The sequence below is a fragment of the Panthera leo genome, chromosome B2, assembly GCF_018350215.1.
Source record: "Panthera leo isolate Ple1 chromosome B2, P.leo_Ple1_pat1.1, whole genome shotgun sequence".
Taxonomy (NCBI): domain Eukaryota; kingdom Metazoa; phylum Chordata; class Mammalia; order Carnivora; family Felidae; genus Panthera; species Panthera leo.
Window position 1 is genome coordinate 91,219,012 of NC_056683.1, and position 18,892 is coordinate 91,237,903.

The following is an 18,892-nucleotide window of genomic DNA, read 5'->3' on the forward strand; positions in this document are numbered from 1 at the left end:
GTTTGTAGTATTCTCTGTGCCCCTGGAGAATAAATTTTATATGTGATCACATAGTACTAAAAATTAGGATCCTTACTGTCCTTTACCTCATGGTAAGCCTAAATATCTAGCTTTGATTTTAGTTACAAATTAATTTCTGTTTCCTATGTGTTTGATCTAATTCCATTTCAAACTCCAGTACATGTAGATTTTCTACAAATGCTCTTATGGTGTAGAAAGCAATATAAAATAATGGGAAAAGTATGTATTTTGGAATTTAGAAAACCTGAGTTCTTAGCTGAGTCCCTTCTTAGCTTTTATCTCTTAGCTATGTGACCTCTCTGAAAAATGACTATTAATAAAATAAGCTAGTAAAATAGTCCTAATACAATAGTTCTACTAGTAATTAAAATACCCTAACTAGTAAAATAGTCTACATATTAAAATAGTTCTAATAAAACTCCATTGAAGTATATGAAAAGATGTTCAATATCATATGTCCTTAGGGAATTTTGAATTAAAGCAGCAGTGAAAAACCAATACATACCTATTAGAATGGCCAAAAGCCAGAGCACTGGATATTGAAGAAATGGGCAAAAGATATGAAAAGACATTTCCAGGAAGAAGATATCCAGATGACTAACAGACACATGAAAAAATGCTCAACATCACTCATTGTCGGGAAAATACAAATCAAAACCACAATGAGATACCACCTCACACCTGTCAGAATGGCTAAAATGAACAACTCAGGCAACGTTAGAAGTTGGCGAGGATGAGAAGAAAGAGGAACCCTTTTGAACTATTGGTGGGAATGCAAACTGGTGCAGCCACTCTGGTAAACAGTTTGGAGTTTCCTTAAAAAATGAAAAATAGAACTACCCAATGGCCCAGCAATTGCACTTAGTAGGTATTTATCCAAAGATACAGGAGTGCTGATTCGAACTGGCACATGCACCCTGATGTTTACAGCAGCACTGTTGACAATAGCCAAAGTATGGATAGAACCCAAATGTCCATCAACTGATAAATATAATGGAATATCACTCGGCAATCAAAAAGAATGAAATCTTGCCATTTGCAACAACGTGGGTGGAACTAGAGTATATCATGCTAAGCTAAATAGGTCAGAAAAAGATAAATATCATATGATTTCACACATGTGGAATTTAAGAAACAAAACAGAAGAACATAGGGGAAGGGAAGCAAAAAAAGGTAAAAACAGAGAAGAAGACAAACCTTAAGATTCTCTTAAATACACAGAACAAACTGAGGGTTGCTGGCAGGGTGTTGGGTGGGGAAATGGGCTAAAAGGGCAAGGGACATTAAGGAGGACCTTGTTGGGATGAGCACTGGGTGTTATATGTAAATGATGAATCACTAAAATCTATTCCTGAAATCATTATTACACTATATGTTAACTCACTTGGATTTACATTAAAAATAAATAAATAAATGAATGTTGTATTTTATGCTCAGTAGCTCGCCTTTATAATTTTAATGGTGTCTTTCACAAAGCAAAAAAAAATGTAATTGTTATAAAGTCCAATTTTCACTTTTTTTCTTCTATGATTGTGCATTTTTCGTCAGGTCTAAAGATTTTCTCTTATGCTTTTTAAAATAATTGTTTTTAATGTTTATTTATTTTTGAGAGAGATAGAGCACGAGAGAGGAAGGGCCAGAGAGAGAAGGAGACACAGAATCTGAAGCAGGCTCCAGGCTCCAGGCTCCGAGCTGTCAGCACAGAGCCAGATGTGGGGCTCAAACTCATAGACTGCGAGATCATGACCTGAGCCAAGTTGGATGCTTAACTGACTGAGCCTCCCAGGCGCCACTCTCCTATGCTTTTATTTTCTAAAAGTTTAATGGCTTTTATATTTAAATATTCAAAATTTTATTTATAGTGGATATATATATATATATATATAGAGAGAGAGAGAGAGAGAGAGAGAGCGCGTGCTGAAGGAGAAGCAGTGTTATCAAGATGTGGGTCCAATAAAGCAAAAAGTTGAAGGGAATTCCAAAAATTAGTTACAAATGTGGAACAATGTGCTGATCTCTAAGCAAGAGTTCTTTAGCACAGAGTTCAGTGTGTAGGAGTGTCAGAAGGACAGCACACTGGTCAGGTTGGAGTGTGTATGAAATAGTACAGGGATAAGCCAGGTCAACAGTGATGGGAAGAAAAATGGAATTAGTCTTGTTTCTGAGATGAGTGTGGACAAGAGGACACATTACTATCATATCTAAAATGTCCTTAGGTGTGATGACCCTCATGGGATGAGTATTGTTCTCCCAGGGTTGGGAGGAGGGTGGTCATCTTTCTAGATGGACTGGCATGGCAGCCTTTTAAGTTTTTCCACTTTGCAGTGTCTTTTTCTGAGAGCACCTTCTAGAGGCTTTACCCATAGTCAAATAGAAATAAGTAGTACTGCCAACTGCACTCTGGATACCAGATATCTGGATACAGATACATGTTCCACCTGCCCCCACGAAAGTATGCTAATGCATGGATTCTCTTAGTACTTAATTAAACATGTGAATTTTTAACAGGGCCTGTTATTCAGAGCCTTACAGGATTTGGCTCCTCATTCTTTCTACATTTCTGACCTTGTTCAACTAATTCCCTCACTTACTGGATGTGATTCCTGTCACACTGATGGCTGTAGTCCTCTTTCTGGAACACTCCAGTGTCATATTGGCCTTAAGGCTTTTACTTGCTGTATCCTTGACCTGAAGTTCTCTTCTGTCAGATTTTCAAATGACTAGATTCTTTTTCATCTTTTAGTTTCTACTTCATCTCTCATCTCCTCATCAAAGACTTCCAGACATATTTCTCAATTTTGTCTTGTTTTCTCTTATCTTGCCAAGTACCTTGAGGTTGTTCTGTATCCTATTCCCCTATTTTATGTTTTTATGCCATTTATCAGTATCAGAAATTATGTGTTATACTTGTTTAGGCATTTATTATTTATTTCCTCATATATATCATGAACTTTATGACTCAGAAATTTCTCTTTCATATAGAGGAGGGCTGGCTCATAGTAGACGCTTCATAAAATATTGTTGGATGAATGTGTAAACACTTGACAAGTGTTTCTTTTTCTGTATTCCAAAGTAAGCTACTATTTCTTTTTCTATAAATAAATATAGTGGTTATGATTTTCATGGTTGTTTGGACAAACTGTGGTAATATTTAAAAGTCCATACTACAGTTTTTAACACGTAGGCAATTAGGCAGTAGTTTGTTTTTTTTTTCATTTTTCCATCAATATATCCCACTGAAATAGCACAGTAGATATTGACTAAATGATATAATTCAAACTGGGGTATTGTAATCATGTGAAATTATATCTTACGTATTACATATTTTATGGCATATATCGCATTATATACTATCCCTTATATATGACATAAGATACATGATATGGGATATGTGACATATTATATTTTTATTAGATAGTAATGATGAAATTATTATAGTTAAATATTCTCCTTTGAAGCACAAATATTCCAAAAGTAATCTGCCTTCTTAGGTTTTCAAACTATGTTAATTACAATTAGGAAAAAATAAAATTGTCTGTATTTCTAAATTAATGTGAAATATTCTATCTTCTAAGGAAAGCTTTAATTCTGATAGTTTCATGATTAACTATTATTTCCTACCTTCATGTTTACTGTTTCCAGGAAGAACCCTATGTCTTGTTTAAGAAGTCTGACAAACCTCTCTATGGGAATGATCGATTTGAGGGCTATTGTATTGACCTCCTCAGAGAGTTATCTACAATCCTTGGCTTTACATATGAAATTAGGCTTGTGGAGGATGGGAAATATGGAGCCCAAGATGATGCCAATGGACAATGGAATGGAATGGTCCGTGAACTGATTGATCACGTAAGCCTTTTTTCTCATTTTTATCATTACCTTTGGTAGATGGCTAAAATATTTACTTTTTAAAAGGTTTTTGATGGTCAAGGGTTAATAATGGCAAAGAGCGGTAATATATTTCAAGTATGTATTTCCTTAAATAATTATTTTCAAAGTATGTCTTATTTTTGCCCTTAAATATAAACAATCTAAGAGGGATGTATGGTTCTATTAGAGAGAGTCGTCTGTTTTAAATTCACTAGTATTTAGTGATTTAATATCTTGAAATATTTAGTCCTAATTTGCAAATTATAATGTGGTTTCCCAACAATTTATTTCTTTTTCACTTTTATAATACTGACTTCATAATCAATAGAAGGAATGATGATGCGAACTCTAAATTTTATGATAAAAATTTTCTGGATTAGGGTAGGTTACTTCTTATCTTTAGAGATGAGAGAAATCTATATGCAAAAAGAATAGAATAAAGATACTGTGTAAAATAAAGTATTTTAAGTGTATTAATTTGGCGATAGACATTTTATTTATTTAGTTAGTTAGTTAGTTGAATAAAGCCAGACATTCCTTCTTTGGTCAAGAAAGCATTATTTCATAATTTCTTAGTTGGCCAGTGTCGATTAATTCATCTCTTTGAAATAAACTCTTATTTTTTAAAAATAATAGTAATATTACATTTGGCTTTGTGTTTTGTAACATTTAAGTTTATTTTGACATTTTCCATAATATTAAGGCATGTAATTATTGCCAAATATCTACAAAGTAACAAAATATATTTTGCTTTTAAAAAACCATGAAAACTGTACCCTAAATTAAAGTCCTTACTAATGGAAGTAGCAAAAATAGGCAGTTTTCACAACATTTTGAAGATATTTCATTGCTATTAATTATAAAGTTTATTATCAAGAGTAAAGGAATAAGGGAGATCTGTCTCTATCTCTATCTATCTATCTATCTATCTATCTATCTATCTATCATCTATCTATCAGGGGATGTTAGGGTTTGGTTAGAAGCAGAATAACAAAACAAATAAACAATTATCATTAAACTTATTTTTCTTTAATCTTCAACATATTAATTATTTGAAATTTACTCAATAAGGTCCTGAGGTTCTAGGCTTAATCAGTTATTTCTAAAAACTTATGCATAAATGGTCCATTTATATTTTACTTTGTAAAATCTATTAAAGATGATGAAAATGTATATGATTTGGAATCAAATATGAAACCTTAAACTTTATGTTCACTTATATTACTGTAGCAGCAACCATCAGAAATCTAATTCAAGCTGGTTTAAGCAAAAATGTTAACTTGTTTGTTTGCATCTTTGTAAAGTCCAGAGGTAGTGTGGCTGGATTTAGAATATCAAGATTTAGTTTACCTGGTATTATGCCTCAATGTAGTCTTTGTTTCTCTGTATTTGTTTTACTCTTAGACATGTGCCTCTGAACAGATGGCAAGAACAATTGCTACCAACAGTTCTAGATCAACCATCCAAGTAGAAGTAAAACACCTGGACCCTATAATTCAATCAAGGGACCCCAAATTTGGTTTCATTGGCCAGACCAAGGTCATAAACTAGATTCTGAACCAATTGTCCCATTCAGAAGGAAGTGCTATTCTTGGGGTGCCTGGGTGGCTCAGTTGTTTATGCATCCGACTCTTGGTTTTGGCACAGGTCATGATCTCATGGTGTGTGAGTTCGAGCCACACATCAGGCTCCATGCTGACAGTGTGGTGCCTGCTTGGGATTCTCTCTCTCCCTCTCTCTCTGTCCTTCCCCTGCTGTCTCTCTCTCTCTCTCTCTCTCTCTCTCTCTCTCTCTCTCTCTCTCAAAAATAAATAAACTTAAAAATAATTTGTTAAAAAAGGAAGGAAGTGCTATTCTCACTGGATAGCTTGGAGGCAATATATTCACACAAGAAATTGGGAGGTGGGGGTGAATCCCTTTTAAAACCACATAGATTTAGATTTGAGGAACTGTGAATTTTTAAAGGAAAATTAGGGTGTTTATACAGGAAGAGTGTAAAATGGATTCTGCACATACCAATACAAATGTATATCCAGCATCAAACCTTTGCATACGTAGCCTATTTTTTTCAAAGAAATTAAAAGTAGAAAATGAAGGTTAGGAAATAATGATTTAGATCTATGGCGTAAAAGAGGATGGCACCCAAAATGAAGGAATAGTAAGGGGGATTCTATATTTGTTTCTCAAGAAAATTATTTGTAGTATTGGATTGAGACCACTGATGAGGGCTTCAAGTTACTGAATCATTTTATTCTTCTTAGTGCCATAACTTTCACTTCACCTTTTATTTTTCCTTTAGTAGAGTACTATTCTGTCCTAGTATCCACTTTCTTGGTGCCTTCCTCATGTTTCATATTGCCAACCAAGCCTTGGTTATTAATATTTAGCATGAGTCATATTAAACTAGAATGATGATTATAGTCAATATATTTTTCTTTGTACAACCTCACCCTGGTTTGCATATTTATGAATATGCTAATTTCAACACAAAGTAGTAACTCTTCCTGATAATCAGATAAATATCCTAAACTTCTTGCTCTCCTTGCTTTCTTTGGATAAGCTTATCTTCTCTCATAGCTTGATTACCATGCTCAAACTGAAATTTCACCATTCTGCATCTTTAGGCGTGAGCCTTAGATGCATATATCAACCTACCTCTGTTATATTTTTTGCTTAAATATTTCATAAACATCTCAAAGATAGAATATTCCAGACTGAATTTATTGTTTATATTTCTTAAACCTTTTCTTTCTGAAGAATTTCTTATATCAGTACATGGAGCAATGATTCAATAGGTTCCCTAAGCCAAAATTTAGTAGTGATTTTTGGATTATTTCTCACTCCATCATGTTTTATTGAGTGTGGTCCTTAAATAATTTTTTTAATGATTATTTATTTTTGAGAGAGACAGAGACAGAGAGTGAATGGGGGAGGGACAGAGAGAGAGGGAGACACAGAATCTGAAGCAGGCTCCAGGCTCTGACCTTGTCAGCACAGAGAAGGACACGGGGCTCAAACTCACAAACCATGAGGTCATGACCTGAGCGAAAGTCAGATTCTTAACTGACTGAGCCACCCAGGGCCCCTGTCCTTAAATAATTTTGAAACCTGCTCACTTATCTCCATCTCCACTGTTACCTGGAATAATATCCCAATATGAGGATCTTTCCTTTCTAATACATTATCTGTATATATATCCATTATCTATCTATCATCTGTCTATCTATCTATCTATCTATCTATCTATCTATCTATCTATATCATTCAACTAGGATGTTGTTTCAGAAGAAGAAACCTGATCATGCTTTTCTCTTGCATAAAATCTGTCAGTAGTTTCCATTGTCCTAACAATATAGCACCAACTATATAATATATTTATAATACTTCCACACTTGGTTGTTGTATATCTGTTATGGAAATCTTCTTTTTACCCTCCAGATGTACTCTCAGATCTTCTCCACCATGCTTTCTGTATTGGGAGGTTGTCTTACATGGAGTAAATCAACAGGGCTCCCAGTAAGAGATCCAAGGGAAGGAGGAGAGTGAGGTCAGAATATTTATTTCCCTCCTTGCTCCCTGAGATGTTGGCTTGAGCTGGCTGTGTGCCTACAAGGAATGCCAGTTTCTTATTATGAGGCCTGATCTATACAAATCTATCTCCTGTTCTCAGTTCCAATTTACACCCTACATAGGTTGGTTTCTCCAGATCTCAGGATGGTTATAGCTTAGGTGCTATTAGCCTTGGGTTCCTGCACCATCCCTTAAAACTTCTCAACACCAGTGGTCCTTGAAATATGTTCCACACACCTGCAGATCAATTTCACTTGCAAACTTGTTAGAAATGCAAATTTTCAGGCCCTAACCTAGAACTACTAGATCTATAACTCTGGGGTGGAGCCCAGCAATCTTTCTTTCAGCAAGCCCTAATGGTGATTCTGATGTTCGCTGAAATTTGAGAATCAATATTCTACCCTCCACCCGGACTTGTGTAATTAATTTTTCTCTTTGTAAACAGATCCTATTCAGTTATCATTTGAGTGTGCCATATGTTTTCTGTTGAGAAGCTAACTGGTACACCTCTCTATATTTCATCTATTTTGTCCTCTCCAACCAAACCCAGGTGGACTTTTTTCAGCCTTGTTCTCTTTTAAAGCTTTTAGGCTAGTTCTCTGACTGTACCACTCTCTTCAACCTCCACCCAAATCAGCTCATCTGAATTACTTCTACTTAACTTCAGATATACTTGTCCAGTGATGCTTCCCTACCCCACCCCAGGAAGCCCACCTGCTATGAGCTTCCACACTACCCTTCTTGCATAACATCTGTCACACTTTAATTACCAGCTTAATATTTGTCATATTTATTTGTATGTATGTTGTATGGTAGTTATGAAATCAATCAAGACTATTTCAGGTACAAGTGTCAGAAACATGGCTAAAAATAGCTTACACAGATATACTTTAACAAATATCTCATATTACTAAAAAAGTCCTATGGTGGTTCTCATTTCAAGTATAATTGGATTCAGGGTCTTAAAGTATGTCATTAATGTCTGACACCTCCTTTGCTGCCTTTTTGTCTCTTGGCTTTACTCTCCTCTGTAGTTTTTATTCTTAAGTACTTTCTTTCCATATGGTGACAAAGGCGACCCAAGGTGGCTCTAGACCAATGGTTATCAACTGGAAGGATAACCCAAGAGTCTTTTCCCAAGAGACTTTTGGCCATGTTGAGAGACATTATTTATTGTCTTGACTTAAGGAGGTGGGGGAGATGTTGCTACCGGCATCTGAGGATAGAGGCCAGTGGTGCTAACCTCTAAACAATGTGCAAGATAGCCCCTCCCCTCCAAAAAAAATTATTTGCTCCAAATATCAGTCTTACTGAAGTTAAGAAACTTTGTTCTAGGCTTACCTGGTTCTTAGGGATCTCCTTTTGAAAGAGATAGAGGTCTTCTTTTGCCAAAGTTTCAGCAAAATCCATGGTGAGGGATTGGGGTAGATGGAGGGGTATCGGCTGGATTAAGTTGGACCATGTGCTCATCTGTGAAGTAATCCAAAAAGCTACGATTGGGAAGGCAGTAGTTGGAATAGCCAGACCTGGGTTATGTGTCCATACCATACCCTTATTTATTGGATAGAATCTGAATTATGCTACTTATTTGTATATGAACTTGGATGCAGAGGCAACTAATATTTATTTTATACCAACTATGTGCCAGTCCATTTTTTAGCATTTTGTTGTTGTTGTTGTTGTTGTTGCTGTTGTTTGTTTGTTTTAGGTTTGACTAGGTTAAGTAGAATGGAGATAGCTATCAAGAGGTTATATTTATGCAAGTATTGTGAGGAAGAAATACAATTAAAAATAAAATCTCTTTCCAACCCCAAAAATCTTTCCATAAAGGTAGATGAAAAATAAAATAATTTTATTAATGAATAGGCATTAAATCAGAATGAGATGCACATCACAGTCAATTCACTAAGAGATTACAAAGGCAGAAAGCAATCTCACCCTTTTTTATAGTCAGGAAGGCACAACCCATTGTATACATGTTCTCAAGATAAATAATAACTGGTCCTCAAGTAAGAAGGCTTGAAAGCACCATTTATCACACATAGTTCCTCCTAGATTTATTTGGAAACTGGGGTGACCATCTGTGTTAGCTAATTGGTTTTATTCCATAGAAAAATACACTTCCCAGGTCTTTATGAGAAAGGTGGTTTTTAGGCTCCCACCCACCTAAGTTAGGCTTCTACTTTCCCATGGAAATTTGGAAATAGGGTGTTATCTTCCCTGGTGATTACATTTCAAAGAGATACTTCCCAGATCCTTGAGAAAGGCATTGGTGAGTCATAAAGATGACAAGAGGCTTAATTGGCCTTTTAATATATATTTAAGATAAATAAATAAATATATATTTGTATATATATAAAATCTTATGGCTAATGTGTGTGTGTGTGTGTGTGTGTGTGTGTGTGTGTGTATAAAAGAGAGAAAGAAGTTACAAGTTTTCTAAAGTAAATGTTCTAGGAAAAGGGGAAGGGATTGATTCCTTTATTTTCAACAAGGAGAACTGAGCCTCCTGGGTTTAATTTGTATTTTCCCTTACAGTTGCAGGTCTTGTTATTCTAGTAAAGCTGGTTTTAGCACCTTCTCCCTCTGTCCTTTTGAGGGTTTGGTATGATCTCTCAAATCTATTATGATCTAACCAGGGATGAATCTTGGTGATGCAATATGAAGATACAACCCCAGAAAGATATTAAGAGAAAGTGGCTCCCTGAGGCAGTTAGTCCTTGAAAAGTGACAAGCCTTCCTGCTGAAAGCACCTTTCTCTTCCATCATCTCTATAGCAGGGCTGTACAACATGGGGTACTAGTAAGTCCTTGGTAAGACAGATGTGGAATAAAATCCTAATTCTTCCGCTGTGTAGTTTGATGTTTTACGCACATTGCCTTAAACTCTTTGAGTCTTAGTTTTTGCAAAAGTAATAGAAATAATATCATATTAATCATTAGGAAGATATATATAAATTCTCTAATGCAGTACCTGACTTATAGTAGATAAGCATTAGAGGTACAACTAATAAGTACAAAATTTGCATTATTCTTTCTACTATATTGTTAATGAGTATTCTTATTGAGGACTAAGAAGTAAAAAGTAGAGACACTATTACAGTGTAAAAAATGTAGGAATTATAGTTGCTACTGATATTAATTTTGAATCAGAGTCAGTAATATTGGCATTAAGTTTTAATAGTAAAATTTATTAATTTGAACATTGGTATTCAAATATCTTATTACTTTTCTACCTAACTGATCTATGTCTTGGTGGTTTTATATTAGAATTAAACATGGGGAAGAACTAATAGACAGTCAAATTCAGTGTGAGATTAGCAATAGGCAAGATAAGTGGGGGAGGATGATGTTTCGGCAAAGTAGGGACATCCGATTAAAAAATTACTATTTAATATTTTTTTAAAGATAAAGTAATCATTATAAGAAAAGTCAAAACATGTTTGGACCTCCCTGTATTTATTTTATGGTTTGAGTGTGTCAAGTTTGAATTCTATTAAAACTGAAAGTGAAGGGATATATTTTCCTTGCTTAAATCCTTTGAAATCTCAACCTACCACTTCTTAAATACACTTTTAAAGGTTTTTTTTCTTAATGTTTATTTATTTTTGAGAGAGAGAGTGCACACGAGAGAGGGAATATTTATCGAAATAATGACACAAATGTTCAACTGTGTTCCACAACAAATGTCAAACTCAAGCACCCTACTTGAGAGAGACAGAGAGAGAGAGAGAGAGAGAGAGAGAGCAGGGAAGGAGCGGAGAGAGAGGGACAGAGGATCTGAAGCAGGCTCTGGGCTTTCAGCCCAGATGCAGGGCTTTAACTCAGAACCATGAGATCATGACCTGAGCCTAAGTCAGATGCTTAACTGATTGAGCTACCCAGGTGCCCCTCTGAAATACATGTTTAAACTAAAAATTGCTCAGAAACAAATTATTTGGTAAATTTTAAAAAAATGTTAATGGTATATGCCCTACCACAGAGGAAGTAGAGCAGCAATCTAGGCAGTTTTCCCTTTATGTAGGTAACCTGCTTAAAAAAATTAATGTTTATTTATTTTTGAGAGAGAGAGAGAGAGAGAGCATGTGAGTGCAAGTGGGGGAGAGGCAAAGAGAGAGGGAGACACAGAATCTGAAACAGGCTCCAGGCTCTGAGCTGTCAGCACAGAGCTCGACGTGGGGCTCGAACTCATGAACCCGTGAGATCATGACCTGAGCCTAAGTTGGTCATATAACTTACTGATCCACCCAGGCACCCCAGATGACCTGCTTTTTTTTGGTAACATCTTAATTCTAAGAGATCTTTCCCTCAGGCTGTCTATTGAGTTATGATTAGTGTCATGGGCCATTCTATTTGAAGTTTGTTGGGCAGCTATAAAAGTTGATTTAAAAAAAAAATTACCGTTTATTTATTTTTGAGACAGAGAGAGACAGAGCATGAACGGGGGAGGGTCAGAGAGAGAGGGAGACACAGAATCTGAAGCAGGCTCCAGGTTCCTAGCTGTCAGCACAGAGCCCGAAGCGGGGCTCGAACTCACAGACCGTGAGATCATGACCTGAGCCAAAGTCGGACGCTTAACTGACTGAGCCACCCAGGCGTCCCCAAAAGTTTATATTTTTTTGTGAGTCATCACACTAAAATCTAAATCAGGACACTATTTCGTCTTATCAATTCACTGCACTGAGGTATGCTAGGTAGTATTTATTGGCTTCAAATATACTGAAAATAGTTGGGAGACACAACACAATTGCAGAAAGTGGTCAGCATTAAAGAATATTTATTGAGAAAACGACACAAATGTTCAACAGTGTTCCACAACAAATGTTAAACTCAAGCACCATGCTCTTTAGAGAAATTGCTACATATTTTCCAAATTCTTTTATTTTTATGTTGCCTTCCCAAGGCCCCAGTGAAAGTTTCTGTTCAAGGATCAAGTAAAGAAATACACAGTGACATCTTTTTCTCTTGAAAGTATAGCATTGTAACTTTTTGTATAGTATTTTATGAAGCATTTTATCAAGTTTTTCATTCTTAAAACCAAATTTAGCTATTCCGCTATTACTGGTGGGAGTCTTTGTTCTGTGAACGGAGATCTCGGTTCTAAGTTTCCCTACAGAACATTTACCTGAGGATCTGCGCTCAAATAAAGACAGCCAGGAGGAAAGCAGCAAGCACAAAGCAGTTTATTAAGGACAGTACACCCTCATGATAGTAGAGGGGGCAGGCCTGGAGAGGCCAACTGCACTGGGGTTAAGAGTGTCTTTTCTTTTTAATGTTTGCTTAGCTTATGGGTCATAGCTGGTGAGGAGTCTCTGGGGTTATTTCCAATCATTTAAGTGACTCCTCTTAATGGTCAGGATGGGTAGTTTTGGCCCTACAGGGTTCTTACTGGAACTGTCATGGCCATCTTTCCCCACTGCTGTGGGGTGGGGTGTCAAAACCCCAGTGTAAATATATTATAATGAAGCTATAGTTTACCCTGGAGCCGAGGTTGAAGAGGAGAGCACATGTTGTGCACCTGTGGCTCCTGGTCTGTCAGCCCCACGGTGTTGGAAGCCACAACGCCAGGATGTTGAAAGCTATAAGTCAGGATATTGTGCCCTTAGGTTTCTAATGGTAACGTATTTATCACCACCCTTGTCTCCAGCTCATGTTTACCTAACTGCCTGCTCTATAAGCGCCTGAGTTAGTAGTGGGGAGTACACAGAACCTTGCTAACGCAACCATGTTATTAAGCTAGGCATAAATTTTACTTGTAGCTTTGGGTGGTGTATTCTTTATGGCTAATAACTCATTTACGGGCTCATGAGACTACTGTTGTGAGTATGTTATTCATAAAGCCAACTAGAGTTATTCATAAGCATGAGGGAAAACACCTAAGCTGCAATAAGCCAGCAGCACATGTTATTATGGGACTACTTAAAGGAGACAAGGGCAGTTAAATTACATTCAAATCTCTGGTGATGTTTGCCTTGGCAGTGGGAAACTTCAGGAGAATTTATACTTGTAAACATACATAAATTAATACAGTAGTATGCAAAGTCTGTGTATGTCCAGGTCAAAAATAGACCACAGACACTCCTTGTTACTTGAAATTCTTTGCCTTTTCATCCTTCCCACCGAATACACCCCAGCTTGAGGCAAATTTCAGCACACTCTTAAACCAGTGGTCTTCTGGGCCTTTCCTGACTTAGTGTCTTAATGCTGATAAAATGTTTGAGGGAATATTATACCTGCAAATCCACAATTACTTCTTACCTGGGCAAATTTGGGAATTTGGGTTCTATTTTTTATAATTATAGCTGAAAAATCAGAGGTTTTTAAAGTCATATTCTCATTCCCTTTACCTCATTAGAATTGTGTAGATTAGAGTATTAGACTATTAGAGGTGTGTGTGAAAAAAAAAAAAAGCAGGGGGAGCGCTATGTGGCTCAGTCGGCTGAGAGGCTGACTCTCGGTTTTGGCTCAGGTCATGATCCCAGAGTTGTGGGATTGAGCCCTACATGAGGCTTCACATTGACTGTGGAGTCTGTTTAAGATTCTCCTCTCTCCCTCTGCCTCCTCACCCCCCTCCCCAACTCTCTCTGTCTCAAAAAAAGTGTGTATGCTTTTTTCTAAGTAACATTTAAAACCTAGATCTTTTAGAGGTGCCAACTACTTTTAGAAAGTTACGACTTCTCTGTGCGTAAAGAGACTTGTGTCTTAATATCATTAACCATTTGTTGTTGGTAAGAGAGTGTATTGGTCAATAAAAGCTTTTCCTTTTCTTCTTGATGAAGATCCTTTGTATAACTTCAGATGCGGTAGAAATTTTAAAGATAAACACAAGCTTGATCATTTGATAGATATCTTAAAAAACAGTGAGAAATTCTGTTTCAGTGTATCAAACAACTATGGCAAAGAGGGAAGTCTATTGGGATCTAATTCACTCTTATTTTACATTATTTTTAAGAAGACCCATGACGCTATGGATTTCTAGCTGCATGAATGCTTCCCAGCATGTTGTCTTAGCATTGCAATTGGTATTTAACATTATCAAACCTTTTATGATTCATAAATGAGCCTAACAGGACCTTACTATACTCTGCTTTTGCCTCCTGATTGCTCTTTTATTATATTCTAGGAAGGAAATCAAATATTTGTTTTTCAGGGAACTTAAAGAGGCTCCAGGTATTATCACAAAAAATTGAAAGACTAAGTCAAAAAACGGTTTTAAATACATGGGGATTGACTTACACTGTAGCTTTGAGTTTTGATAGTATGTTGTCTCAATTTTGCACTCTAGTGGAAGCATTCTAGTATTTTCAGGCAAAAAAATTGAAGAGTAGTAATACTATTGTCACTTTTTTAATTTTAGGAAAAATAACTAAAAAATAGATGTGCAAATTTATTTATAATTTCCCACGACCCAAAAGTGATGACTGTTAGCAGGTTTGTTTCCTTTGCTTTAAGTTTTTCTTTTAATATATGACATTGCATATGATGGTGAAGTCCCTTAGTTACCATAAAAATTCTCAATTTAGTAATTTTCCAAGTCAAGCACAAAAGATAGAATATCATTTCCCTCATTCCTCTCCAAATGTAACCACTATCTTAAGTTTGGTATTTTTCTCGTCCATTGTATGTAAATCACTCAATAGTACTCTATGATAGGAATGTGCCATTTTTATTTAACTAGTCCTCTACTGAGAGACATTGAAGTTATTTCCAGTGTTATGTTAACAAAAACCAATGCTGTTATGAAGCTCCAGTCTTATCTTATCTCCTAGAGCACCTATGTAAGACCTTCTCAAAAGGGTCTGCTGAGAAAGGAATTGTTCAGTGTTCATATACGTTTCCAATTTCATAAGATATTGAAAATACTGTTCTCCAGATTATTTTATTAATATACATTTCCACCCATAGGATAGTTTCTGTTTGTCTGCAAAATTACTAACTTGAGGTTCTCACTATTTGAATTCGGTTAATCTTCATGCAAATGAAATCTCATTGCTTTAATTTGCAATTCCCTGATTGTTAGCCTCTTTTTCCTCCCTGTACATTTATAGATGAGTTTCTCCTCTGAATTTCCCATTTGCTTCCTTTGACTTATGATTGATACATAGTAATTTGTTATATTTTCTGAATAATAATAATGTAAATATTTATCCCAGTTAGGACTTTATTTTTTAATTTGTTTAAAATGTGTGTGCCTGTGTTTTCGTATTGAAGTTTTGAAGTTTGAGTTTCTCGAATTTATTAATTTTTCCTATGGCTTGTGATGTTTTTGTGCATGTTGGAAAAATTCTTCCTTAACTGAAGCTCATGAAAATATTTTCCTATTATTTAAAAGGCTAAGATTTTTTTCTTTCAAATATAGCTCTTTTGCCCACCTACAATTTGTTTATTATGCCCACATACATGTGTTGGACTTCAACTTAAATAAAAGTCTCAATTCCTTCTGTTCCTTTCATGAAGACCCCAAATACTCTAAGCTACAACATATTTGGTAATAATTTTCCTTTCTTTGTTAAACAAACAAACAAACTTCGGAAAGCAAGTAGTTTTTACCTTTCTATTTTATTTATTTATTTTGAGACACAGACAGCATGAGTGGGGAAGGGGCAGAAAGAGGGAGAGAGAGAATCCTAAGCAGTCTCTGCCTGTCAGCACAGAGGTTGATGTGGGGCTTGAACTCATGAAACCCACAGATCATGACATGAGATCTGGCTAAAAGTCAAATACTTAATGCTTAGCTGACTAAGCCACACAGGTGTCCCACAAGTAGTTTTTACTTTTAATGAGAAATCCTGTGACTATTATCTCAGACATTAAAGGTAAGGAATTAGGGAAATTGTGACATGTTAAAAATGGCTAATCCATTCTTTATAACTGAATTTTTTTCCTCAAGATTTAAAAAGCAACATGTCACAGTCAAAATGTACTGTCTAATAATTCAGAGGCAAAGATGAGAAAGTTAATCTAGGAGTAGGATATCACAACCAGTATAATTCTGATTTGTACTGTATAAGATTCATTGGAAATTATCCTACAGTTGATACTCAACAACCATTTATTGAATGTCTGTTCTGGGAAAGACACTGTTAATTATAGCATTAGCAATATCTCTTAAAAATAATGATTATATTTTATTTTTTAAAAAAGCAAATCAGACATATTAAGTGTTAATTTTTTTAATTACTAGTGTAATAAAGAATTTCTCCTCCTATGTAATTGCACATTAACATTGAGGTTATGTTTAGAAATACTTATTTTTTTTAACTTTTTTTCCTAGGATGTATTCTCAAGATTTTTAAAAGAATTTCTTCCCTAATCACAATCTCTTGCCAGTTCACTATTTAGTTGTAATTTATAGCAAAAAAAAAAAAAAAAAAAAAAAAACAAAACTAAGAATTGTTTTATTTTGCAATTATATAATAAATTACTGAATAAATCTCTCATGGATACTACTAAGTTCTTCAAATATGATTCCTGAACTCAAGATACTTTAAGATATCAGTAAAATAAGTGTTTCAGACATAAATGTTATCAAAAAAATAGTACAAACACATAATTTGAATCTTAAGTGGAAGTAAAATGCTAAGTTGTTATTATAGAGACTCCTATAGACATACACAAATTCCTGTATGGTTCCATACCTTCTATATGTAATTTTGCCCCTTATGAAACAGTAGACAGCAAATCAGTCTCTCCCTGCCAGGCATTGAAACTTTTCCTTTACTTTTTCCCCAAGCTTAGGCAAGCCTTTAATAAATAGACAAATAAATAAATAAATAAATAAATAAATAAATAAATAAATAAAAAATAAAGCTTCCAAAAGCTTCATAAATGAACAGAGGTAACAGATTGGAATGAGAAGGCTTGAGTTGGGAATTTGATATCTCAAACAAAGTGTTATATAAAAATGAATGTAGAAATATAAATTAAGGGAAAGAGTATTCTGGGAGAAAATTACCCACACAAGCAGCTCTAAAATCTAGAATTACATGAGTTCAATAATAAAAAGTTTGCATTTGATTCAGAGAATGAATTTACAGTGGCACTGTTGAAGCAGTGGGCTGGAAAGTTTGTTTATCTGTGGTATATGGAACATCTGTGTGTTATTAAATAATAAACACTGATTTGCATCTATTATTACTAGAAAAGCAGAATAAATGTAACTGAAAATAGATATAAACAAATGTGTTTTTTAAATGACATTTGCTTTAGAACATAAAACAAATCTAAACAGACACAAAACAAAGTCCTGAACAAAAACTGAAAAATTTTAAAAAGGAAAACCACAGCATGGATTTTCTTAATAGAAGAAATACCATTTCTTTGTTAACTATAATTGAATTTTCCTATCATGAAAGTATGTGGAGTTGGTTTTCAAAGTAAATTTGAATAATGTATATATATATAATTTCTAAAATAAGATATTCTTCATGATATCCCCTACTGGAAATATAATGCAATATTATTAATTCAGTATTTTTGTGCACAGCACAATTTTAGGCACTGAAAATTTAAACATAAACATGAATCCTAGAGTGAGAGAGGCACTTAAGTAATTTTTATGTGCTTCAGGTAATGCAATAATAGAGATATTCCCAAGACATTTTGGGAAACCTGAGGGGTATATATATCCAATCCTGTCTAGAAGGAAAAGGATCAAGAAAGTCATTAAGCTTTAATTCTAATATGACAGAATGTTTTTCCAATATGCTATTTTTAATGTTGCTGTTAATTTAATTTCAGCATGTGGTTTTACCTGAAGGATATTATTTTATATAACATCACATGTGACTAAAGGAGTAAAATATAACTTGGTCAATATATTTAAATGTATTCAAATACACATCAATTTAAGATAAACTCTGGCTAATTCAGAAAATTTGTCAATGGAGGATTAACATAAAGTAAAAAAAAAGTTTCTAAATGTCTTTTTCTTTTTTTTTTAATTTTTTTTAACGTTTTATTTATTTTTGAGACAGAGAGAGACACAGCATGAATGGGGGAGGGGCAGAGAGAGAGGGAGACACAGAATCGGAAGCAGGCTCCAGGCTCTGAGCCATCAGCCCAGAGCCCGACGCGGGGCTCGAACCCACAGACCGCGAGATCGTGACCTGAGTTGAGGTCGGACGCTTAACCAACTGAGCCACCCAGGCGCCCCTAAATGTCTTTTTCTAATAGATTTATTTTTAGTAATTAATAACAGTTTATTGAGAATGCATTTGTCTGATAGTATACCATTACGCTAACATTAACCACTATTGTTCTATGCCAAAATCATGCATATTCATTTCTAAATACATTTTAAGTTTTCCTGGTTCCCCTACCAGGACATTCAGTTTGATAAAGATACAGTCACTGAACAAGAAGTTTTTGTTTGTTTATTTTTGCTTTTTTTTAACTATTTAATTTTGATGATATTTCTGATCAAGTTTCTT

At 35.0% G+C, this 18,892-nt stretch overlaps 1 protein-coding gene across 2 annotated transcripts in view; it reads left to right on the forward strand.

Moving 5' to 3' along the window:
- The window catches only part of GRIK2 (glutamate ionotropic receptor kainate type subunit 2), a 651,919-nt gene that overhangs the window by 436,755 nt on the left and 196,272 nt on the right, over window positions 1–18,892 (forward strand). For both annotated transcript variants that reach the window (XM_042939447.1, XM_042939448.1), the window contains exon 11: window positions 3,664–3,870. In XM_042939447.1, the coding sequence (XP_042795381.1) occupies window positions 3,664–3,870 (207 nt within the window). The remainder of the gene's footprint in view (window positions 1–3,663; window positions 3,871–18,892) is intronic.